The sequence below is a fragment of the Balaenoptera physalus genome, assembly GCF_965194825.1.
Source record: "Balaenoptera physalus genome assembly, chromosome: 7".
In the NCBI taxonomy this organism is placed as follows: domain Eukaryota; kingdom Metazoa; phylum Chordata; class Mammalia; order Artiodactyla; family Balaenopteridae; genus Balaenoptera; species Balaenoptera physalus.
The window spans coordinates 47,727,906-47,755,096 of NC_138886.1; the positions used below are offsets into that span (position 1 = coordinate 47,727,906).

General features: G+C 35.4%; 1 protein-coding gene across 3 annotated transcripts in view; it reads left to right on the plus strand.

The window, feature by feature from the left end:
• The window catches only part of ABHD17B (abhydrolase domain containing 17B, depalmitoylase), a 47,882-nt gene that overhangs the window by 3,070 nt on the left and 17,621 nt on the right, over window positions 1-27,191 (plus strand). For 2 of the 3 annotated variants that reach the window (XM_082471090.1, XM_082471092.1), the window contains exon 2: window positions 24,552-25,021. In XM_082471090.1, coding sequence (XP_082327216.1) covers window positions 24,555-25,021 — 467 coding nt within the window. In that variant the 5' untranslated portion in view covers window positions 24,552-24,554. Of the gene's footprint in view, window positions 1-24,137; window positions 24,256-24,551; window positions 25,022-27,191 lie in introns of all 3 variants that reach the window. The other variant, XM_082471091.1, reaches the window with a different exon arrangement.

Consider the following 27,191-nt stretch of genomic DNA (forward strand, 5'->3'; position numbering starts at 1 on the left):
TACAATATAATGAATATTCATGCACTCATTACCCAGTTGGAAAGTTAAAACTACAAAACAAAGCTTCCTCTGTACTTGGTACCCCTCTTAAATCCTATTCCCTTTTCCCCACTCCCAACCGCTAACATGCATCCTTCCGTTTATACTTTACTACATTCCTTTATATCCATGAACACTATATGGTTTTTCTTTGATTGGTTTAAGACTATTTAAGTATGAATTTTGTATCTGTAGCTTGCTTTCTTCACTGATCATGCCAGGATTTATCTATGTTTATTCAGGTAGCTCTAGCTTATTTTTACTGTCATATGGTGTGTGTTTCATTATGTGACTGTATCAGGTTTCTGTTGCTCATTTTAGTTGTTTCCAATTGTTTGCTTATTAAACAGTGTGTAGGGAATATTCCGGTATATGTTTACTTAGGTGCGTTTGCAAGGCTTCCTCTAGGGTAGTGGTTCTTGAACCTATATCCCATTTTTATAGAAATATTTTACAACTTCCCCAATCCTGTCCTAAAATGAAATTCATAATAATAAACTTACATTCATATTTTAAATAAAGTAATGCCCTGACTAAAATAAAGAAGTAATTTATAACAAAGTAATGTATTGCACTGTGTCAATGCTCAGGCTCAACCACACTGTAATCTTGCTACCAAGTGTGATAGTAGACCAGTAACATTAGAATTCTGGGAGCTTTTTAGAAATCAGAACCTCAGGCCCTACCGTAGTGATTCAGGTGCTGAATATTAACAAGATTCCCAGGTGAGTTGAGTGCACCTTAAAGTCTAAGAAGCACTGCTAGAAGAAATAGTAGTAGTCAGATACTTTGCACGGATAGAATCACCATGAATAGGACAGCTGCTAAAGCAGATTAAACAGGTGTGTTGAATTGGCCATTCAAATACCAATAGAGGCCCTGATGTTGATAAGAGAGTTTCTGAAATAACTAATTTCAGTAAAGTTGGAACAAAAATAAAAGTACAGTCTTCTCTCTTTACACAAGGGTTGCATTCTTGAAAATCTTCACCTATATTAAAACAATACAAATATACTTTGTGTCAAATCCAATTTATTAATATCTGACCTTATTTTTTCCTTCTGTTGCCTTGAATGAGTGTCCAACAGAATGTTCGGAAGTCATGGGACATGGCACAGCATTATCTTTACACACCAAGTGTGCCTCGTGTCCCTGGCATCTATACAGTAGTACCCCCCATTCGTTACAACAACTAAAAAGCCATTATTGAGAAAGATTGCCCAGGGATATAAATCTAGTAGTAGATTGCTAGAACACAGGGTAGGAGCTGTTTCTTCAACTTCATTTGATAACTACCAGTTTTCTCTCCAGAGTGTTTGTATCAGTAATGGATTAAAGGGTCTGTTTTCTCACCTTCCAAATACTTTATAGACTTAAGTTTTGACATTATGAGGAGTATGAAATGTTACTTCATTGTAGGTTTCGTTTGTATCTTCCCCAGTTAGTCATGCTGTTGAGAACACTTTCATTTATTTTTTGGCTATTCATGTTCCTTCTTCTATGAATTGCCTATTCTGTTTTTCTATGGGTTTATTTTATTGATTTGTAAATGCTTTTTATGTATTCTGGATAACAATGCTTGGTAGGCTTTACACATATTTTCTAGTCATTTGCATGCCTTTTCACTTTAAGTATGGTATCTTTTAGTGACTAGACGTTCTTAATTTTAATGTCAAATTCTTTTATGATTATGCTTTTTCTCTTTAAAGGAAGTCTTCTCTATCTTGAGATTATAAAGATTCTGTTATAGTTTGTTTTAAAAGTTTTACTTTTCACATGTAAATCTTAAATACACATGGAGGTATTTTTTATAAATGAGGTGTTTGTGAATCTAAATTTACTCAGTAAAAATGACTACCCTTTATACTGAAATTATTTTTATGTTAATGTGTGCTTATGAAATTATAGTGATAGTATATTATATTTAGTTTGTAACATCCCTTTTTGGCAAAATTAAAATTTGGTAACTCTTGTCATTCCAAATTTTTTTAAAAATTTGGATCGAACACACACGCCCTGCATTGAAAGGCGAAGTCTTAATCACTGGCCTGCCAGGGAAGTCCCAATTTGACTTTTTTAATAAAAGGTTTTGGAAACCACTGCTTTTAGAGTACTCTGATTTTTTTTTTTATCTGTGTCTCACATTTGGCCTCTAAAACATCACAGAAAGTGAGCAGGTACTCTTAGGTACTAATCTTTCATCATTTGCATCTCCGCATTTTACAGTTTGTTTTATATGTCTTGTCATCACTTTTTATTCTGGCTAGAATTTTTTAAATGATACTTATCCTAATTTTTTAACAGAATTTCAGACTAAATTCAAATATTTTAATGTTAATTTGGCTCAGATGCAGGTCCTGTTTTGTCTTCCCAGGAATTAAAAGTGAAAATGGTTAAACAAGTCCTTGTACAGTTAAAGATGAAAGGTGGGAAAGGAAGAATGGGCCGGTGTCTACTATCAGTCACTCTTCTAGGTTTGAGGGGTGCATCTGTAAACAAAACAAGCAAAGATCGCTAACTTTCTAGAGCTTACCACCTAGCAGAGGACCATACACAATATGCACAATAAGTATCTAATATGTAAGAAAGCAATAAATAACTTCTAACGAAAAGGTAGAGAATGGTAGGGAGGAAATCGAATGAGGAAGTTTTGACCTATTAAATAGGTCTCCCCTTTGAGAAGGGGAGAATGAGCACAATGTGCAGTGAGGGCATTAACTATGTGGACAATCTTGGAAGAGTGGACAGAATATAGTCAAGTTAAAACTGTGTTCCTGGCTCTCCCATTTAATAAGTTGTGTGAACTCGGACAAGTTGATTGACTTAACCTGAAGCCTTGATTTCTTCATATGTAAAGGAATGATAACCTGAGAAAAGTATTATTAAGATTAAAGGAGATAACAAGTAAAAGCACCTACCTCCTTCCCTCCCTGCCCCAGCCCCCCGCCATGTAGTTTCATGTAGCACTCTGTATTTTTATAGCAATAGAGTTAGGGGTCTTTACCCTTAAAAATACATACTGCTAAAGAAATTCTTTTCATTATGTCTGTCTTGACATATTTAACTAAGATTTATTTTTAGAATGTAGCCACAGTGAAAGAATAGGATTAAGAGAATATATGCTTGATGTAGATCAGGATGAAGAAGAAAGAGGCCTTGAAATAACCTCATTAACTTGGTGTAGGCAAGTCTCCATTCCAATCCCAACAAACCTGAAATAAAAGAAAATGCCTCCAGGAACAAAAGTAGAAGACATTATCAGTTTATCTAGTGCAACAAATTTGTTTGGCTTCTGAATTTACATTATTCTTAAATGTGTTTTGAAAATTAAAAGCAGTTGAAATAATTCCTGTAATAAACTTCCCCCCAAAATTCCATCAGCAGACTGTAGCCTAGATTTTTTGTTTCTGATTAGTATCCTGCTTGGTGTACTGGTAATTTTTCACTCTTTAGCTTTGCCATCTCCACCCCTAAAAAGTAAAAATTATTCTCCACACATCAGCTATTGGCGAGAAAATAATGTCATTCGGTAACTTGGTTTGGCAAGCTTACATTTCATTCACAGCTTTTTAACAGACCTCACTGTCACTTTTATTATTGAAGATTTAGGGCGGTTAAGTTAATGGGAGTGAGGAAGACCTTTAAAAATTATGCATGGAAGACATTCTGATAGAATTCCCTAGGGTAGTTGCTGTCAATTTTTCATTTGTTAAAATCCATAAGAAGTTTTGCTTTCATGACCTAATACATGCGTATGCACACACAAAAAAATGTTGCACCTAAGAGATTATCTAAATGTTCAGTAGAATGAATGGAAAGGGAAGTACTCGGAAATAAGGATAGATACCAGGAAGGGAAGAGGGTGGGGGAATCAGGTATGACATGCTAAAGAGTTTAGATTTATCCAAGAGAGATGTAAGACCTATTGAAAGATTTTAAACAAAAAAATGAAATCACTTGGCAACAGTGTAGAGTGTGCATTAGAGGGGTATGAGATAGATATTACTGAGTGGCTTTTTAATACTAAATTGAAAAGTGGTTGAGCTAAGATGTGGCTGAGGGGATGGAGAGGTACCTAGGAGTTAGGCCTTGATTGAATGAGAGGTCTGAAGAGAGGGAGAGGGGGGAGGAGGGAAGGAAATACAGATTTAGATATTCAGGGTCTATAGCTTAAGGGAGAGGTCTGTGCTAGAGATTTAGGTTTAGTTTTTTAGATTTAGACACCATTAGTGTATAAATGGTAGTTAAAGCCAGGGGTATGGCTGAGAACAAAAGACAGGAAGAAAAAAGACCAAAGTTGTAGTTAAAGCATAGGTTTGGGCGAGTTAAACAAAAGATAAGAGGACGATAAAAGAAGGCAATTTGTAAATAATAATAATAGTATAACCTTTGAAAAGATCACCAGAAAAACCTAGATTGGAAGTTAGTTTCAAGAAGGAGAGGAGAGGACAATGGTGTTTAATTCCACAAGTGATGGTGTAAAAGGAAGACTAAGAAATAACCCAATGCACTTGAAATTATGAGGTTACTAGTAATCCTAAATGGATCAACAACTTCATGATAGATGTTAGATCACAATTCATTTTGGCCCTTATGGGGAACAGTGGAAAATGAGAAGTAAAGTTTGATTCTGAAGGATACTCAGAGAAGGTAGTAGAATCTAGATACATACACTTTTTTTTTTTTTTTTAAAGAGGAGACTCTTGAATATGTTTATAAACAGCAGAGATGAATCAGAAGAGCAGGAGAGGCTGAAGATACAGGAAACATCAGAGAGGATAACTGATTAGTCAGGGTCTCTGAAGATGCTAGAGGCATTGGAACCCTCCAGAGTATGTGTGGAGGAGTCGGTCCTGAGGGAGTGACACTTCGCAGTCAGGATTTGATTGATTTCGAGGGTCCAGAAAGAGATTATCAAATACATGCCTGCATTTTCCAGTTAGAAAAGAACATCTTTTCTGCATCTAGTATGGCACGAATTTAGATGTCTCATTTCACGTTCCCAGTAACTCTGCACAGTTTACAAATAAGATTGAGGCTGAGAGAAGTACTGTGATTTGTCTAAAGCCGCACAACTTAGAAGATAACTGAGCTGTGATTTGATCGCATTTATATCTAGCTTCAAAGCCCAGTAGTTCTAAAATTTTTTATTTTTAAGGGGACCAATCACATTTCCAAAAAGGGGGAAGGATAATGAGAGGCTACCAATTTAAGTTTTGCTCAGTATAATCACTTCAAAAATAAAAACTTAGTACCTATTACCATTTTTTTAGTTTCTTACAAGAGTTTCATTTTTCACAAAAAAAGATATTTTAATGTTAGAAAACTGTTGAACGGATATGATCTCCAAATAGAGGGCAAACCTTTAAATTTATTAACTCACTACTTTTGTCCTTAACTTTTCTCGTTTTGCTGAAGAATGGTAAAAACTTGATTATAGGCTAGTACTAGCCCTCAAACCACCCATGCCAACAAAGATTCATGAAATGAAACTTATATATACAAAAATATAGTACATTGTTACCATTTTATAACAAACTTCAGTTGTTATAGCTGAATATTTTATTGTGTTCAAAAAAACTAAATACTGTATTTCCCCCATATTAGAAACTTCTTTCATATTTTGTTTTGCTGCAAATTGATTTCTAAGGGTTCTCATTACCAAACTTGTAAGAAATTAATAAAATGATAAACAAAAGCAACTCCTAGAAATTCAAAGCATTAGTTCACAAACTTTCCTTTTGTAAATTTGTTAGATACTTCTGGGTTTTGTGTATTATGGCTTATTTTTTAAATTGCTGAAAGCCACTGTAAATCTAAATACTTTCAGAAATAGAAAATCAAATTGCTCTAACAGATATTTTGTACCATTGCTTACTACCCTACCTTGTCCCACTTTGGGAATATTATCCTGGATGCATAAACTTATTTGCTTATAGAAGTGTAAATATTGCCTAACCAACTATAACAGTACATCTTTAATCAACACATGTGTATCTTATTTTTTTAGAGTTCCTATCAAAGTGAAGAACTGACTTAGTTCCATGTTCTTCTCTTTAAGTTTGAAGTTCTGCCTCTGCCTGTGATGGCACTGGAAAGTAGTACTAGTAATACAGGGGGGGAAAAAATCACTCTTCAGGGGCTTACAGTGGGGCACTGACTGATACCTTATCACTTAGGGACAATATGCTCCACCTGAGGGCTGCAAGAGCAAATCACTCAGTTATTTTAAGTGCCCAAATCATTTAAAAGTGAATGCTTTAAGAATATAAATTCTTCCCACTAGCACACATTTCATCCCAAAAGAAACTGTCAGTAGCAGAGAATGTTCAGTTTTTGCCAATACACAATTTAAATTAACTCTTCAAAGTAACTCATGAGTACTAGGCTCGCTAAAATGGCTCCCAAATTAATCAACTTGGAAGCATTTCAACTTTTTTTTTTTGCCACCATTCAAATAACTTTTAAAAAAGGATTTTCTAGCCTTGTCAGAAGATACTCGTGATATAACTTAATATAGAAAAATATAGTATTATAGCTTTATAATCAGGAAAATGGATTTGCTATTGCAGTTAATGGGTATTAGCCAGATAAAACATCCCCAATTAGCACATTAGTAAAATGTCCATGTGGTAATTATCCTTAACTTACTGGTCTGCTTATTTAACTGCCTCTCTTAAGGATTTTAAGTATATCAGAAGGTGTTTTTTTAAATGCATAGAGTGCAATGTAAATAGGAGCATAATTTGTTAATTATTATGGTTTCCAGAAAGATTCAAGCCATAAATTACATATATTGGTATTGTGAAGCCTGGTTCAAAATAACAAAACAAAACCTATTTTAATTATATTTAGCATTATCTATCTCAGTTTATGTTCTGTCAGGTCTTTAGGTATAACTGCGAGTTCTTATTTTCTTTACTCTTTATCTCTTTCATTTCATTAGTAAATTATTATTGATCAGGTGCCTGCCTGCCTGTATACCGCTGAAGAAAACACATGGTCACTAACCTCATAGTAAAGACAGTAGGCATTAATCAATTAAGCACACATGGCAGGGATCACAATATTCAGCTGTAAAGGAAAAGAACTGGGTGCTATGAGGAAGAATAATAATTTAGATTTGAGGCTTATAAGATGTCTGGGAAAAGTGGCATTTGAGACTGGAATATTGAGAGGTCAGAGGGAGCAAATGAGGCAAGTGTGCAAATCCTGACTTGGGAACAGCTTTCAAGGAACTGAAAGAGGGTGAGTGAGGGAGTCTGCAATCATAGAGGTGAAAGTATCAAGATAAGTTTGGAGGGGTAAGCAAAGGCCAGATCACACAAGGCCTTTAAGGACCTGTGGAGAAGTTAGATTTTATTACAGGTACAGCGGGAAGCTATCAAGGAGTTCTTGAGCAGATTACCTTGTAGGCTATATAGAAAAGAAATTGTAGGTTAGGAGAACATATGAATGGAAGAAATTCACATTTACTCTCAAATATTTTCCATTTGTTTGTTTACTCACATGTTCTAAGTTGTTCCTTCTGCTGTGTTATTCTACATAACCCTGGTCAGTCCTTTCATTTGTAAAAGCTAGGAATTACTATAAAAGAGTGGGAAAGGTAACCTCAGTAAATCAAAGGAATTGCATGTGTTCTCATCTGCAATAAAGGATGAAAGAAATTGTTTTTCCAAATTGAACTCTCTATTTAGTATTTATTTAGACTTTACAATATTGAGGTCGAGGTCATTGAAAACTACCTGCTGTTTGATACTGTTTTAACTTAATTTCAATAATGTTCCCACAGGTTTCACAATTTTTGTTCTCTTTAAAAATGTTATATTTTAGAGGCTGTTTTTATGTTCTTGGCATTTTTAATAGAATAAACAATCAAATTTCTCTTTCTATAGGGTCAAGGAGAGGAAGGGAATTATATCCAGTTGTATAAAGAGCAACATTGTGAACATAGGATACAATGCCCCCAAAATCCAGGCAGATTACAAAGGAGAATTAGGATTTAGCATAATAAAATATTCTTGCTGGAAAAGCTCTGGATGTAATAGTTGAATCTTCTCACATTAAAATTGAGGTAGTTGGGAGCATAAGAGCTCATTTAAATAGAGTTGTAACTAAAACATGAGTTCCCTAACTCCTCAGCTGGTGCTGTTTCTACCATTCCTTTACTTTATAAAAATGAGGTACATATAATGTGAAACAAGACTTCTTCAAAAGGTAAAAATTGTATGCAATACCAAAAATCATTAGATGAGTTTAATATTTCATGCCTAAGATGATATTTAGTAACCCAGTTGATGACATTTGAAAGGATGAGTGGACTACCCATCTTTATTGCTTGCTTTCTTCCTCCTCCCAAACAAGTATTTACACCAGAGATACACAAGACATGTATCTAAAACTAGCTCTCAGATTCTTCTCAAATCAAGTATCAAGGATTTGCCTCAACTGTTTTTGCAAGCTTCTGTTCCCTTTCCCACCATCCCACTTTTCTCCAGTTGCATTACTGGGCATACAGCATCAGAAACATCATTGTTCTGTATCAGCTTTTACTGAAATACTTTTCAGACCTATTCTAGAAATTGTCTCTAAAAGAAAACAAACAAAAAAATGTCTGCAGGATTTACTTTGTTTGCTACTTGCCTCATTATAAGGAACATTTAAGACAGAATTTTTATTAACTACAATATCCAGTAAATCAAGATTACCTTTAGTTTATTTTGTGTGGGAGAAAGTTTTACGTGTTACTAATTTGGAGAAACAATTACCTTTAAATGTAGTCATGTACTGATATTTAATTAAAGGATGTGGTTTATACATTTTGCACCATATAGCCATTTTTTAAATCTTCTGCTTTCTAAATAATGTGTGTTTGATGTACCTCCATGTAGCAGGTTGAAGAGTATGCCTGTTTGAGGTTTGTTTTTGAAAGCTTAAGATTTAAATAAATAAACTTCTTCAGTAGTATACAAGTTACTAAGTTACTGTGCTCTAAAATCATCAGTACTATCAGATTCTAATGTAATTCCAAGTCAGTGCAGGCTTATATGCAGTTGCCTAAATGACTGCATCATTCTTTATTCCATGTGTAAAGAATTACAATGGTTTTCTATACATTGTTAAACAGATTTATTTTTAAATTTCTCATTTATCTAATCCTCCTCTTTCCCTGATGTTTTTTCTTCCTTTCTACCATGTACCTTTGCCTTAGTTCTTTCTCAACTGTCATACTTTTACATGTATTATTCTCCTAGCCTGGAGGGTTTTCCCTCAGCTTTTGGAAACCCCATGGGGGTGGTTGTATCCTCGTTACTGGAAATTGATGCCACCTTTGAGAGCAGTTTGGCAGTCCATTTTGGATACATTTTAAGAAATAGAAATTTGACAATATTAAAGCATATATCCAAAGACTTCCTAAAATCCTTGCACACTTGAAGGCCACTGAAATATATCACTTTCTTCCATGTAACAAGTAAAATTTGCCTGTTTTAAACAGTGACTTCATAATCTTCAGAAAAGAACATCAAAGCTGTGAATTTATAAATGCCAGTCCAGGTTTTACTTACTCTTTTGCCAACTGGTGGCAGACAACTTCCTTCCTCTTGCCCCAGGTACATAGTCTCACATTCTGAACCCCCAAACAAACTTTTTTTTTTTCATGTAGTCTTAGATTTTAAAATTTTATTTGGTTTGGCTTTGGTATGTTCTTGTGTATGAAATGGGAAGGTCTTTCATCCTTGTTCTTCTTTCTCCACTGGACTCGTTATACTCTCTCCACGTCCACACCATAGTGAAACATTTCATTCCCAATACTAATCGTAACTCAGTGATTAAAAACATGGACTCTGGGTCAAACTGCTAAGTATCAGTCCTGGCTTCACTACAGTGATCTGGGGGAAACTAAACTTCTCGATTTTCTCATCTGTAAATTGGGCTGGTGGGGAGGATAATGGCATCTCTTTCATAGGGTTGTTATAAGAATTACTTATGAAGTTGTTTTTTTTTTTTTTTTACAAGATCTAGCTGTATAAGTATTTTGATAAATAAACACTACCTCTGCTTTTGTAACCTAGCAAAATATCATACCTGCAGATTTAGATTTCTGAATGTCAAAAGTGATACTAATGTTTGATTTGTTTTACAAACTAGCTCAGCTATCATTGGCTTTTGAGTGACTTCTGTGTGGCAGGCATTGCTAGAAGTAGGTATACTTGAATGTTGAGTATATGCAATGAAGGGTATGTGTGAGATACGGTTCAAAACAATAAGGACAGAAATGTCCTCGTGGTTAGTAAATAGTTGGTAATTTACAAAGTGGTTCAGCTGATTAATTGTACAATAAAGAAAAAACATTTTTAAGCCCAAGAAGTCTGGCTCCTTTTGGAACAGGGCTTCATGGGCCCCTCATATACATTTCCATGCTTTTAGAAGATACCTTTTAATAATCTGTACAGACTGGAATTTAATTTTTTAGTGATAATTCACTGAGTAGTGCAGATATAAAATGTCTAAAAATTTTGAAGTTTAGGTGTTTGCAGAGTATATACTTAAATTTAAATTTCTTGAAAAATTGAAATAAGTTTTATTTTAGGAACATAAAATATTTTGAATACTTGACTGTATAATTTTCATATTTAACATATTAAAATTTAAGGTATATTTAACCCATATTTTAAAAATTAACTTTGAATTGTTAACCTAGTTTTGTTTTATTTTCTTTAAATATACAGCTTGCTAGATACAGCATTTCTTTATTTTGTTTCTGATAGAAGGGAAGTGAGAAATAATTCAAACAAAATAAATCTACATTAGAATGAAACTAAAAATATTTTTGTACTTTTTGAAACATTGTTTCTCCCCCAAAAGAAATGAAAGCAAGGACTTGAACAGATGTTTGTTCACCGATGTTCATAGCAGCATTATTCACAGTAGCCAAAAGTGTCCAGCAGATTGATTAATGGATAAACTAAATGTGATATGTACATAAAATGGACTATTTTTCAGCCTTTAAAAGGAAGGAAAGTCTGACACATACTGCAACATGATGAACCTTGAAGACGTGCTAAGTGAAATAAGCCAGTCACGAAAGGACAAATACTATATGATTCCACTAGAGTAGTCAAATTCATAGAGACAAAAAGTAGGATGGTGATTGGGAGGGGCTGGGGGAAGGAGGGAATAAGGGAATCATTGCTTAATAGTACAAAGTTCCAGTTGGGGAGGATGAAAAAGTTTTGAAGAAGACTGGTAGTGGTGATTGCCTAACAGTATAAATGTACCTAATGCCACAGAATTGTACAATTAAAAATGCTTAAAATGATCAATTTTATGTTATGTATATTTTACCACAATTTTAAAATGCACATTGTTTCCCCCAGAGTGGCCAGGAGATACAGAAATCACTCATTTTGAAAAGCAACTGTGTGAAATAGGAATCTCTCACCCCCCTCAGGAATACCTGCACTCCCCCTCCCCACATTGTCACTAGCCTATCCCCCTCCCCCAAATTACAACTCATTAACTATAATTTGCAAAATATAAATTAACATGCTTGTTTAGGTACTTTTTTAGTGGTGGGGGAAACTTTGAAAATCTCTGAAGTTTTTCAAATTATATATTTCTTCACTCTTTTACATGCTATGGAAGATCGAGTGAATTGAACCTTTTGACTGTAAATGAAGCTTAATTGTAAAGTTTTAGAACTAGAACAAATCTTAATATCTAGTTCAAACTTCTCATTTTATTTAAAAGGAGAATTAGATATAAAGGGATTGACTTCCCTAAAGTCACCAACTTTTTAGTTTCTGGACTATACTGTACTCATTTGAATAATTTACTGGGTAGAATCCCTAATTGCATTACTGGACCAAATAGTTAAAGCTGTACCATGTTCTTGAATATTTGTAAGGTATCTTCTGTTCCCATTGAAAACGGTAAATAGAACACACTTTTTTCTTCCATAGGCAGAGGTGGATGGATGTATATGGGAGAGATTGATAGACTTGAGACTGACTCAAGTAAAGTACCCTATCCCCAGAAATCCTCTTTATTTTCATAGTTATAGGAGTTCTAAGACTGCAGCCAGTCAGTCCTATTCAGACTAGAAGTCTGCTGGGTCAGCATGCTTACACAAATATAAAGGATACTCAATTTAATTCTTTGTTCATAAATATAAGCAGTCAGTGAAGAAGCAATCTAACAGCCTGAAAATCAAAGATGAACAAACAGAAGGAACAAACATCTGAAAAACACAGATGGACAGAACAAAAACAAATTTGGCTCACTTAGTATTCTAAGAGAGATTTCAGAGGATATTGCACCCGTAAACCAAAAAGTTTAGGTTTTTTTGTGTTGCTGTGCGCGGGCTTTCTCTAGTTGCAGCGAGCGGCAGCTACTCTTCGCTGTGGTGCGCAGGCTTCTCATTGCGGTGGCTTCTCTTGTTGTGGAGCACAGGCTCCAGGTGGGCGGGCTTCAGTAGATGTGGCTCGTGGGCTCAGTAGTTGGGGCTCTTGGGCTCTAGAGTGCAGGCTCAGTAGTTGTGGCACACGGGCTTAGTTGCTCCGCGGCATGTGGGATCTTCCTGGACCAGAGCTTGAACCTGTGTCCCCTGCATTGACAGGCAGATTCTTAACCACTGCGCCACCAGGGAAGCCCAACCAAAAAGTTTTGACGTTAAAATTGATTTTATACTCTAGAATACCAAAGTAGCGATCTGTGAGATAAACTAGAAGAAATTACCTAGGAAATAGAGCTGAAAGACAAGGGAAAAGGAAAGAAAAGTTTGTAAGTATAATAGTCCTAGGATTCCTAAATAGGAATTCCTGGTAGAAAGAGAAAGAGGTGGAGAGGGAATTAAAAAACAAGAAAAATTCTTTGAGCTAAAGAAAGTCTTGGGGCTTTAGATCAAAATGACTTGTTAAATACACAACAGAATGAATGAAAACACACATTTAGATATAATCTCATAAAATTTCAGAGCTCAGGATAAAGGAAAATTTCATAGTGTTTTTTTTTTTGTGGAAGAGAGATGGGAATTACTTTAAAAAACAAAAATCAGATTGGTATTAGGAATCAACATTGGATGCTAGAAGATGTGGGCCAATGATTTAAACTGGGGTGGAAATTTTTTTTTAAACTTGTAATTCTAAAGCATTCCTAGTTTGCCATTTGTGAAATCTAAGTAAGAACTTTGCTTTTAAATAAATATTTTTGGCTGCGTTGGGTCTTGGTTGCTGCTCACAGGCTTTCTCTAGTTGAGGCGAGCGGGGGCTACTCTTCGTGGAGGTGCGCGGGCTTCTCACTGCGGTGGCTTCTCTCGTTGCGGAGCACGGGCTCTAGGCGCGCGGGCCTCAGTAGTTGTGGCTCACGGGCTCCAGAGCGTAGGCTCAGTAGTTGCGCTGAGGCATGTGGAATCTTAACCACTACGCCACTGGGGAAGTCCCGAAGTAAGAACTTTTTTAAAGTGTACATTAAAATGTGCTTTATTTCCCCCAGGCCTTTGTGAGGGAGGGAGGGCAAATGCTTGGAGATGTATTCTAGCAAAACCAAACAAAAAATAATCCCACAGAAGAATTAAAACATGAGATTATGAAACAACAGAAGGATGATGAAAAGAAATCCTAGCTAGACAGAGCTGGGCTGAGAACTGTTCCAGAACTTAATTGTTTCAGTTTAAAACAACTCACTGGGGACTAAGAACATCTTCAGAAACAACACAGATTCTGTTGCACAAATTCGAAGAATAAGAAGTTGGAATATGTTAAATGTGATAAAAGCTTATGAATTTTCTGAAAATTAAAAAAAGGCAGCAGCTCTAGGAAAATTAAAGGCTCTTCAGAAAGTCCAAATATGAAACAAACTGAAATGTGCCTTATTTTTGAGCAGTTATCAGAGTTATAAACACCTTCACACTTGGAATTTAGTGACATAAAATATCCCACTACTTGGATGGCAGTGGATAACATTGTAAATACTTTTTATTGTTACCCAATTTAAAAAAATCAACCTATAGATAAAACAAAAATTTTATAATTATAAAACAAACTGCAAATGATATAAAACTTAATGTGAAGGTAATTGTATAGCCAATTATAATGGTATTTGATTACATAGGAAGCCAGTGGAAACTTCCTAAAGTTGATGGAACAAGAAATGGAGATTCAAGTATAATGTTGAAAGTTATAAAAATAACCTATAAAAACTTAAAAATAACATCAGAATGAGCAGAGAAGGGAAAAAGTAGGGTAAATTCTCTAATCTTTCATAATAATGAAACATTATGATAGTGAAGGATAAATATATGAGTGTGGTATTAAACATCAGATCTAAAAGCAAATGACCGAACGTCATAATTTCTGGGATTGAACCTGGTTTGGTTTGAGTTTGGGGTGGGATTAGGGAAGAGACTTTTGTTTTAAATCTTTATTTTTATTAAATTCATACAAGCATATGGTTAAGGAGCCAAATGGTTCTACAAAGTTTGTTGTGAAAATTAGCAAGCCAGGGCCCTGTCTGTCTCCTTGATATATCCTTTCCCAGGGAGTATTAACTTTCTTCTGAAGGATTCTTTTTTATACTTATCTCTATATCTCTAGATAACAGTATTTTTTTATACATCTTTATTGGAGTATAATTGCTTCCCAATGTTGTGTTAGTTTCTGCCGTACAACAAAGTTAATCAGCTATATGCACACACATATCCCCATATCTCCTCCCTGTTGCGTCTCCCTCCCACCCTCCCTATCCCACCCCTCTAGGTGGTCACAAAGCACCGAGCTGATCTCCCCGTGCTATGCAGCAGCTTCCCATCAGCCATCCATTTTACATTTGGTAGCGTATGTATTATCAGTGCTACTCTCTCACTAGTCCTAGCCTCCCCTTCCCCACTGTGTCCTCAAGTCCATTCTCAACGTCTGCTAGATAACAGTATTATATTGCTACTTCTTACGTGTTGACATCCCACTTACAGAAGGCCCCCTAGTGTAACACACATCCTTCTCATTCCCACAACTTCCCCATGTAACCTCTGCCATATAAGTATCGTTCGATCTTTCTTTCAGATTAGTCTGATTCCTCAGAGAAGATTCTTCCAATGTAAACCTCTGGTCTTCTGAGTTGGGAAGAGTATCTAGGGAACTGAATTCTTAAATTGACTTTTAACCAATACTTACTTAAGCCTGGCAGAAAGACTTACTTTTTATTTTTTAACCTTTTGTGTTTTGACTTTTTTTAAACCATGTCTTGTAATACTTTTATAATTACAATGTTTCTTTTTAGTATTTTAGTAATTTTAATTATGCAGCCTGTTTAATAATTATTTGAATATAGTATTAGTGTTATCACCATTTACATTTCTGTCTTTTGACTCTGGGTCCAGGATATTTTACTGCAATTCAGTTGCCTGAGAACAGAAACTTCGCCGTTGCTAGGTGGTTTCTTACTTTATTGGAACAGCTTATTTTATTTACTACTTGATAAGGAATGGCTGATTGGGTACTTGTTCATTGTTGATGGTAAATGGTTTTATAATCTCTTTTATAACTCTTAGGAATTCGAATTGGGATACCAGTAATATAAGCCCTCTTTTTGAAGAAGATTGTGTTCATCATTTATAATCATCAATAGTCCTTAAATTTTCTATAACTTATGACTACTTTAATTATATTGTGCTGTAGATGGGTATTTTAAGGTGTGTAGTGTGTTTTCACCTGGAAAATGTCCCAGAAACAGATTTTACTTATTATAAATGTGGAGAAAATAATGTATATTTGTGAAATATCTTCACCAACGTACGTTGACAGCTTTTCTGTGAACTTTGAGGATAAGCATGTTTTGGAAAGTTTTTCATTAGAAGTGCCAAAAATTGATGATTATGGGTAGGGAAATGTGTGCCTGTTCATGTTTTAGCTTATGCTTAGTAACGTGTATAGGTGTGGCTTTGAAATTGCACTGTCCAGTCACCAAGAGTTTTATGGGAATCTGTGACATTAGCATATGCAAAAGTTGACAACCTGTCCTACTTAATCAGGAAAACTTGATTCACTTTGTTCAGGCATTGCTTAAGTGGATTATCAGGATTTTAAGTGTTTAGAATACTGTATGGGCTGTGTTCAGAAATTAGTTAACTCATAATCACAAATGTTCGTATAGTTTCTTATGGTTTACTTGCAACTCCAGCATACAAGGAACCTTTCAAGAATATTGAATTCCTTTGACACATTTAAAACCATGCATTAAAATGTATGGATAGTCTAATTGATTTGCATTCCTCGTTTTAAATAAAATGGCCTTTACATTAAGGTTGGGTTTGATGTAATATTTTTATCAAGATAGTAATCTTCTAAAACAGTATTGTATAGGTAATCTCATTTAGTTCTGGGTGGTTACATTGTTCAACAGGACCTATAAAAATAGCTTATATGTACTATGATGGAAAGACTGGAGAGGAAGGAGCTCCAACATTTAAAGCTAGTATGGATACGAAGCATGTAAGTTTTGGTTCTGCATTGCCTGGGTTTAAAAGCTTTTAGTTCAGCACTGCCCGATAGGACTTTCTGCAGTGATGGAAATGCTCCTTCTGCACTGTGCAATTTGGTAGCCACTAGTCAACATATGGCTAGTGTGGCTGAGGAACTGAATATTTAATTTTAATTACTTTAAGTAGTCGTATGTGGTTAGTGCCTCCTGTATTAGTGCAGTAAGAATTAAGAAACTAAGGGAAAACATAAGTACTGTAGAAGTGGCTATATTGACCTATGTAGGAGTGCTGAGCCAAATTAGTTTGCTTGGCGTAGCTTATAGGCTCTTCAGCCTTAATTTCCATCTTCTATAATCTTGTCATAAATCCAGTTTCCTCACTTCTGATTCTTACTGTTTAACTTTCTTTTACTGAAGAAAAAATAAATAAATAAATTCATACTTAACACTAGGATTGGGACTATTTTGGTACCTCTGGTAGACCTCAACTTTCTTTACATGTCTAACCCCAACTTTTCTCACCAGCGGGAAAGGAAACTTATTTTGACATACCCATTATGTTTTGCCTATTTGAGAAACTCCTCTAAATTTTTTAAAACTCGACATTCTTAAGGCGTCTGTTCAATTTACCAACAAAAACCACGTTTCATAGGTGTTTTCAAGTGATACATTGGCCCAGTTACTAAGTATCTCTAGAATCTTATTAGTATTTAAAAATTATAACTCTGTCTTTAAAAGTAACTGACATAACTCTTTAAAAGAAAATAGTTTTGCCAAATTTCTCCTTCCAATTTGAAATACAAAAAATACCGTGCTTTTTGGGGCTTCCCTGGTGGCGCAGCGGTTGAGAATCTGCCTGCCAATGCAGGGGACACGGGTTCGAGCCCTGGTCTGGGAAGATCCCACATACCGCGGAGCAACTGGGCCCGTGAGCCACAGCTACTGAGCCTGCGCGTCTGGAGCATGTGCTCCACAGCAAGAGAGGCCGCGATAGTGAGAGGCCCGCGCACCGCGATGAAGAGAGGCGCCCGCTTGCCACAACTAGAGAAAGCCCTCGCACAGAAACGAAGACCCAACACAGCAAAAATAAATAAATAAAAAAATACAGTGCTTTTTAAAAAAACTTTTCCTAAGTTTTTAAGTTTCCATTCCCATGTAACACAACCCATGCGTTCTGTCTTCCAAGTTTTCCTAGCAAAATCACCCAATCAAGTCCTTTGATCTCACAGACAGTGGAGTACTTCTGCTGCTGATTCTTATAATGATCTAAAAGAAATAAATACAACCTACCCCAAAGAGATAAGGGCTACATAAGCTGTATTTCTACATAAGACATATACAAATAAGAAAATGTGTTAAAACAACATGTACTAAACACCTAGTATCTAAGTAACATTTAGCAGAAATTTTGATCATTATAAGTACTTTGGATACTCTGTCTTGAGTGAAAAATAAGGCTGGTGCCAAACTTCTTTAATGGTGATTATTCAACTTCTCTGTATACATTAAACTCTGTAATATATATAGCTCTCTAAAAACAGTAACACATGTGGTTTCACTTGTTGCTGTACTTTGGTAAATGCTACTACAGATTACATGCTGGATCTTAGGGTGGCAGTACCTAACTCCCTTGGTGCCCTCCAAGGATACTGAAGTGAGCTTAATTTGATTTAGATACACCCCTAGGCTACTGAGCTGTATGTGATTGACCCCCTTTGTATAGTAGTATTATGGTGATTTCCTTTGGATTAGTCAACTGGGATGTGTTGGGCTCATGGCCCCCTTGTACAGAACTAACCTAAAATCTGAATTTTTTTTTTTCCTGCTTTTTCATAGTTGAGTATCTTCTGTGCCATCGCTTCGAACTTCATTCTGATCTTTGCTACCTCTTGCTCTTAATAATCAAACATCTACCTGGTTTATCCATTTCTGGTGTTAGGCAGGCTTTGCTATAAATCTGTTTTTATTTTTATTTTTTCTGGTTTCTTCTGTCAGTTTAAAAAACATCAGGCTTTAATTTTTATAACCAAAGATAAGCATCAAAAATGGGTTGTTTTTACAGTAGCAAACAGACCAGTCTTTACATTTTGTGCAGTCTTCCCTTTTTTAGTTATTTTTTGTCTTTGAATGCTCAGAGATTTGTTTATCTTAAAAAATTAATCTCTGGGAAGTGTTGCTCTTATTCTGAATCACTGGGACTTCTTGAAGCCTGATTGCTAAATAGATAGACGTATAACTAACTGAAAGTAGTAATCGCAGATTCTCTAGGTAACAAATTCTGACATTCTACAAAACAGAATATGTAATATTCCCCAGATTTCCATGCATGAAGCCAAATTCAAAGAAATTCATCTTGGACTTTAGAATGTAGTTCTTAACATGAAATCTAGTATATCAAAATTTAAGCAGTTTATCATCTACTGACTACACTCTAAATTGGATAAGACTTTAAATCAGCTTAGATACTATTTAGAGTGAAATTGTCAAAATACCACACAAAATGAAGAAAAGTTATAAGTATTGATACTTTTAAAATGTTTTCTCTAAAACCTTTTTTAAAAGACTGTTGAGTACTAGTTCTGTTCATTACGACAAAATCTTGAACCCTAAAAGAATCAATTGTCCTTTGTAGATGGTAGTAATATGAGTCAATCTGCATTACCAAGAAACTATTACAAAAGAGATGAAAGGGAGATTTTTTTCGGTAAATGTTATTACATCAGGAATTGACAGAAGTCGTTTCAATAATTTCTTCTGTCAGAAGAGAGGAAGGAGGGGCTTCCCTGGTGGTCCAGTGGTTGAGAATCCACCTGCCAATACAGGGGACACGGGTACGATCCCTGGTCCGGGAAGATCCCACATGCTGCAGAGCAACTAAACCTGTGTGCCACAACTACTGAGCCTGCGCTCTAGAGCCCGTGAGCCACAGCTACTGAGCCTGCATGCCGCAACTACTGAAGCCCATGCGCCTGGGGCCTGTGCTCCACAAAAGAGAAGCCATCGCAATGAGAAGCCTGTGCACCGCAACGAAGAGTAGCCCCCCGCTCACCGCAACTAGAGAAAGCCCACGTGCAGCAACGAAGACCCAACTCAGCCAAAAATAAATAAATTTATTTTTTTAAAAAAAAGAGAGGAAGGAGATCATAGTGTGTCATTTTATTTAAGGACATTCTTTAACAGTAGTCTTCCTGTTTTGCTGAGAAAGGACTCAGGTGTTCATCTTTTTTCCTTTGTCATTGAGCAGGAAAAAGTTACCAGGAGAAGCAAGTTCTTAAATTATTATTTCATGCAATTTTAGGAACTTCCTCCTGCTATATAAGTGAAGTAACTTTGAGTCCCCCGCCGAAAGGAAAACCTTATTTTTCACAATGGGCCATCTGTTTAACATTGAGCTGACCTTTCATTTTGTGAATTGATTTCCAAAGGGGCAAGATTTCCTTCTCCCTGGAAGAGTGTTCTGTTCTGTGCTTTATAACACACTGAATGATTTCAGTAAGTAGCAATGCTTTTCCTGCCTGAACCCTCCCTCATTCAGGTTCATAGATTTTTATTTGATTGCTTCTATTCTGCCCCCATACAAGAAACCTAAGTAATTGTCACAAAATATATTGGATTTCTTTCTTAACATGTGATTTGTAAACTTTTTTCCTTCTTTTGTGGGGGCTTCTGAGGTGCAGAGGGTTGAGTTAATCTTAATTTGCTAACTCATTCATCTAAAAAATAATCAGAAACCTCATTATGTGTCAGATGCTCTGCATGGCACTAGAGGTCCAGAATGACCTCTTTTTCTGTTGCATTTTGTTCTCTATTTTGTTGATATCTACCATTAATTTCTTATTTCTTATTTCTTTGTGCTTACACTCCTTCTTGAGTTTTAACATGTTGATAAATACCCAAGGCTAGACATTTGTAATGAAAACTATAACTACTCTTCAGGTGTATCAAAGTATCATTTTTATGGTGGTTATGTCTGACTTTTTAAGAGTCATGGGAATTCCCTGGTGACCCAGTGATTAGGACTCCATGCTTCCACTGCAGGGGGCATGGGTACAATCCCTGGTCGGGGAACTAAGACCTCGTGTGCCGCATGGTGCAGCCAAAATAAATAAATAAGAGTCATATTCATGCTTTTCTTCTGTGTCTTAAGCTTATCAATATTAATATTCCAAACAATTCAAGTGACCAGTGCCCCGGCACATTTTTACTTCTTAAACACTCCCTAACTCTTATTCCAATCCCCTCCACATTGGTATTCTCCCAAGTTTTGATTCTGGGTTATTGGGGATATACTTTGCTGCTTTTTTTTTTTTCCTCCATTGCTTACTTACCAAAAAAGACATTATATTAACTATTCTTTATTTGTCATATCTCAGATATCTCAGACTTCTCTTGCATTTCTTTTCCTCCTTGCTGGAGTTTTTCAAAGAGGGTCTTGACTTAGTAAACCTTCTGAGTTTTTGTGTGCCTGCAGATATCCTTATTTTATCCTCATATTAAATTGGTATTTTATCTGTGTGAAATTCTAGCTTGAAAGCTTTTTCCTTACTTTAAACCTATCGCTTCAGTGTCTTCTGGTTTCTAGTGTTGCTATTCAAAAGTTAGATGTTCATCTGATTCTTGTTCCTTTGTAAGTAATCTGTTCTTCCCTTTTGGAAACTTTCAGATTTTTGTTTCTGGCAGTTTTGATATTTACTGTAATTTGTCTAGCTGTGAAAGTTTTCTTAAATACCTATTTGGCATTCTGAGCTATTTCAATCTGAATTTTCTCTCTTTAATTCTGAAAAGTTATTAGATTGTCTTTATTTTCTCCTCTCTTTTTTTGGAGGGGACTCCTATAGTATTGATATTGGTATTTCTACTGAAATCCTCCTTAAATTTTCTTTTATATTTTCCATCTCTTCATCCCCCTGAAAGATTCCATACCTGGGAATTCTTCAACCTGATTTTCCAGCTCACTAATGTGTTCTTCAACTGTTATCAATACTTGTACCCATCAGTTTAATTCTTTATTTCAGATACTGATTTTTTTATACCAGGGATTCCAGTTGAATTTTTCTTTCTGACACTTTTTTCTGCTTCATCTTTAAGTTTTCTCTCTTTCTCACTCCTTCCTTCTCTCTCTCTCTCTCTCTTTTTAAATAGGTTTATTATAACTTATTTTAAATCCTTGTTTTGTCTGGTCCAAAAATTCAGCTACAAATTATTCAATTTGTTGTATGACTTTTGTGTACTCTCATAACTCTGTTGTTTTCCACCTGTGATTACTCACTGCCTTGTCTCTTCAAGGTTTTGTTGTCAAGAAATAACTAGTAAATAATATGTTTATATTCAGGTGAGTTATATGAAAAAAATTGGATTTAAATTATCTAAATTTAACAAGATATTTCAGTGATTTATCAAGAATAAGATATTCTCTCTCAGTAATTTGCTCAGCTCTGATCATACTAAAACTTAGGTTTATTTGTTTTATTTATATTTTCTATTGTGAAAAATTTCACATTTATAGAAAAGGAGAGAATAACTTTTTTAAGCAAGTCTATGTTGCTTCCCTATATCAGACCTTTCATTAGGAAAGCGATAATTTCCAAGTTTATGTTATTAAGTGGATACCAGTTGTCTGGGTTTGAGGCAGTGGAGGTAGGAATAATTTCTTCTGCCACCATTAAGAAGGTCAGGTTGTCTTTCATTTGACTTGACCCTGGCATTGCAGCTTTTTCTCGTCTAATTTTTTCCTTCGGTGTTCATCTTCAGAATCGTTTCTGCAGCATTATATATGTTCGGTCAGCCAGTTTATTTCAAAATTACTTTATTATAGTATATAAAAGTCTTCATGTTCAAGTGGTAAATTATAGGAACATAGTAGAGCTATATACAGTTTACTTAATCAAGCTTTTAATATGCTCTTGAGGGTCAGCAGTTGATGGGCATGTAAGGTAATTGGGGGTAAGAAATGACCATAGGCAGATTATTAAACGGATAGCACTGATATATTGTACCTTCTACCTCATCTTCTTTTTCCAGGTTATCTCCTTCTTTGTTTTTAGGTTTTTTTGTTTGTTTGTTTTTGTTTTGGGGATCATCTCCTTCTTTGGAACTGACCCCTTGAACTCCCTTCTCTGCCATCTTCACCAGATCCTTTATCCTCCTGACCCGGATAATAGATTTGTAGCCAAATTCTGTAGTAGACTTTGCTAATTTATCACACATTCTTTGCCTGCTAAGCCCTGGGCATGCTCTCAGAATCCTCCTCAGTACAACATGTCATGGAGCCAATTAGAGTTAGCACTAAGGATGACACCTAGTTGTCATTTCTGTTCTATATGACTCTTGTTCCAACCAGAGTAAGACATTAACTTATTCAGGCTATATTCATTTTGAAGGCTGAAAGGGAATAAAAATAGAATAACAAGTAAAGGTGCTTCCCATTAGCCAAGAGACATTTTTCTGCCTTTCCCTTACTCATCTTTGAAGCCTTTCATGTCACTCCTACTCTTCTTCTCTCTCTGTGCTGTTTCTGCTTCTTCTTTCTACCTAATTAGTTCACACTGGGAAATTAACACATTTGTATTAAGCAGTATAAACTAGATTTTGAATCAGTAATTAATGAAAAAGGCATTCCTGTCTTTCCATATGTACTTAACACTTCAGTCACTCTTCTGAGGCGATAGTTTCTCATTTTTTGGTATGGTGAAGTACTTTTTTTTTTCCTATCCTTTTATTTAGATTTTTTGGAGAAAATTAGGTGCCACCAAACCTCTGGAAGGTGTTTGTTTTGAATGCCTTCTTCCTGGAACTAAGCAATGGTCTACTGCTAAAAAGAGAGAGGAATTTAAGAAAGGATAATTAGGAAATGCTGGTAGGGCAAACAAGTAGCACTTTATTTTGTTTCTGAGTTAATATGAGCTGTGGATACTTTTAAAATATTGATGAAAAAGGCATAGGAGAAAGTGGACCATTTCTGAGTGTGTCAGCTCTACGGCCATTACTATGTTAAATGCCTTAACGATATCATTATATTTGTTCTTCACAACCACTCTGTCCATTGTAGGCATTGGCCTCATTTACTTATGAAGACAGTGAGGGTCAAAGAGGTAAATAATTTGCCCAAGGGCACACGGCTAGTAAGTGCTACCACAACTCTCTCTGACTTCAAACCTTATGCTCATTTCCATCTAAATTTAGGAAATTTAGGAAATTTTCCTTGAGCAGATCTTTTTTCCATAATAATGCCTTCTTAATTTGGGCAATAATTGCATACATACATATATTCATATATACATTTTAATGTTTTACAGGTTATTTAGGCCATTGGCACTATGGCTAACATAATAGGCTTCTGAGACAAATATGACTAAAATAATAAGCTTCTGAGACAAATAGTGTTCTGAGCCCTTGAAGCAGTGTAGCCCAGTGATGTAGGACAATGACGGAGCCTGGTGTCAAATCCTGGCTCCCTCACTGCCTCACCTTGTGCAGGTTTCTTTTCTCAGACTACCATATAGGGTTGCTTAGAGGATTAAGCATGCTAATATGCATAGAACCCTTAGCACAATGCCTGACAAATAGTAAGTGCTTCATCAGTGCTATTATTGTATATTTACTATATTATGTTAAATCCCTAGCTTCTCACGAGATTCTGAGAATTTTCACTGAATTACACAGAAATTACAAGCTAACTAAGGATATTTCATACCTACTATGTTGTTATTTGTGGAGAAATAACAATTTTATACCTCTCTGGTAAGACTATCATTTTTCATATTTTGGTTAAGTATTATAAAATATAAACTACTATTTGCAGCATGTCATATAGTATTTGAGTCTGTTTCCTGGTCAGGGATATTTCCCTCACCTCACGATTTAAAGTGTTTCTAGAAAGATGCCAGAAATCTATTTGGGAAAGCATACTTCATATAATAGTAGTAGACACTGTCCACTAGTAGAATTTACTGGTGTCTTTGTTTTAACTTTTATTGTATGCAAATGCAGAATGGACATTCAGTGATTAAAACATTGACTATTCTTTTCTTTTTCAGAAGATGAATAATCTTTCATTTAGTGAGCTGTGTTGCCTCTTCTGCTGTCCACCTTGTCCAGGGAAAATTGCTTCAAAATTAGCATTTTTGCCACCTGATCCAACTTACACGTTGATGTGTGATGAAAGTGGAAGCCGCTGGACGTTACACCTCTCAGAACGAGCAGACTGGCAATATTCTTCTAGAGAAAAAGATGCTATTGAGTGTTTCATGACTAGAACCAGTAAAGGCAACAGAATTGCCTGCATGTTTGTGCGTTGCTCACCCAATGCCAAATACACTTTACTCTTTTCACACGGAAATGCTGTTGATCTTGGTCAGATGAGCAGCTTTTACATAGGACTGGGATCACGGATTAATTGTAATATATTCTCATATGATTATTCTGGATATGGTGCAAGTTCTGGGAAACCAACAGAGAAGAACCTCTATGCAGACATAGAAGCTGCTTGGCTTGCTCTTAGGACAAGGTAAATGGTGATTGGGAATTGTTTTCCACATTTGTGATGGCTGATAAAATTGTCTTGTATAAGAATAGAATAAAATCTGTTCTTGTAACACATCTTGAAGTACTAAATAAAGATTATATTTACCAGTATAAACCCATGAAGAGTTACACTTTTAGATTGTAATTTTAAATTTTGTATAATAGCATAAAAGAGTTTGACAGTGTGTGTGTGTGTGTGTGTGTGTGTGTGTGTGATTTTCCTAAAAATGTAAGCCAGTGAAAAATGTTTGGTTTTAGAAACTTATTGGATTGTGGTATAAAAATGTTTATTCAAAGTTGCAACATTTCAAGGGAATGAAGAAAACAGTGATTTAGCTAATCATTCACTTGATCTGTCATTAACAGAGTAAGAGGCTAGATTGTTAAAATCCTAAGGCAGGGTTTGCATCATTTTATATAATTAATAATTAAAAATTAATAAATAGAAATAACAATCTTTTCTAGTCACGAAGATACTTATAAATTTTTCTTGAAAAGTATTGCAATTTTGTATACTTCAGTGTATTTTCTCATCAGACAGTTAATGTACACTAAACAGAAAGATACCTTAGTACAAATTATTCCTCATTGTACATTAATAAGCTGCCTGACTTCCAGAGGTGTTTTTTTTTTTGGTTTGGTTTTTTTTTTTTTTTTTTTGGCTGCGTTGGGTCTTCGTTGCTGCGCGCGGGCTTTCTCTAGTTGCGATGAGCAGGCTTCTCACCGCGGTGGCTTCTCTTGTGGCGGAGCACAGGCTCTAGGCACGTGGGCTTCAGTAGTTGTAGCACGCGGCCTTCAGTAGTTGTGGCTCTCCGGCTCTAGAGCGCAGGCTCGGTAGTTGTGGCGCATGGGCTTAGTTGCTCCGCAGCATGTGGGATCTTCCCAGACCAGGGCTCGAACCCATGTCCCCTGCATTGGCAGGCGGATTCTTAACCACTGCACCACCAGGGAAATCCGTCCAGAGTATTTTAGACTGAAGCTAGAGTACATAAAGAAAATTACCATTCCTAATTTAATGTTTAAATATTAATGGTTTCAGTTAGTTGGGAAGAACTTTCTCAATTTCATTAGTAGATATAACCTTTTTTAGAAAATATCTTTAGAAACATTTACCCCTCCAAGATGTATAGTAAAACTATGGTCTCATAGCAGAGTTCTGTATAAAAGGGATTCTTAAATCAATTGAAATGGTATGAAAACATATTTCTGACAAGAAAAAAATAGATGGTAAGTAGTAATTATGGAGTTTAGGGGTGGGAGGGAGGCAGGCACAGAGTGGTAAAAATTTATAAACTTAAAAACTTCCTTAAATGACCACAGTCAAAATATGCTTTGGTTATACTCATGTCAGTCCCCTCAGGCCTGCAAACAAAACTGAGTTCCCCCTTTCAGATTCAGCCAGTTGAATATAGTATATATAATACCTGTCAGGAAAATATGATAATTTTTTAATAACAGATTTATTGCAATATAATTCACATACTATAATTCAACTTCAGTGAATTAGTATAGTTTTTAAAGGTGCTAAAAGCAGATAACCTTCATTATTAGTGCTTCCAAGTATCACAAAAGTATAAATTTATTCAAGCAAAACATGTTAGTATCCAGTTAAGTGTTCTTTCTATGTTTATGTAAAAGAATCCCCTCTTGTAAGTGGTCAGCTTTATTATTATTTTTTAAATCTTGTCGGATATCAATTTACAGGAACCTTTCTAAAGTGATTTCTAGTCTTGATTAATTAATCTTTTTATACACTTGACCAGTATGAATGAAGAATAGGAGTAGAACAGATAAATTGCTACCTAGTCCCACATACTAGTTTAGTATAGAATTTCAGACTTAAAATTTCTCTTATGTTGAACTCTAAATATGGTTGGAAGAGTTAGTAAGGTTAGGAAGTCTTGGGAAATTTATTTAATTTTTCTGAGCCTCTGTTTCTTAGTCTGTTTAATGAAGAGGTTGAGTTAAATGATCTCCAAGATTCTTTGCAGTGCTTGAATTCTATCACCTAATAAAATGTGTGTAATTAGAATTCATGCCTTTCATTTACTTAATTAAAGTAAAAAAGGGCTTAAGTAACCAGGAAGGGAAAAAATAATGAACTTAAATAATTATTATTTGAATAACCTCCCTTTAAGGATAATTGATTTTCT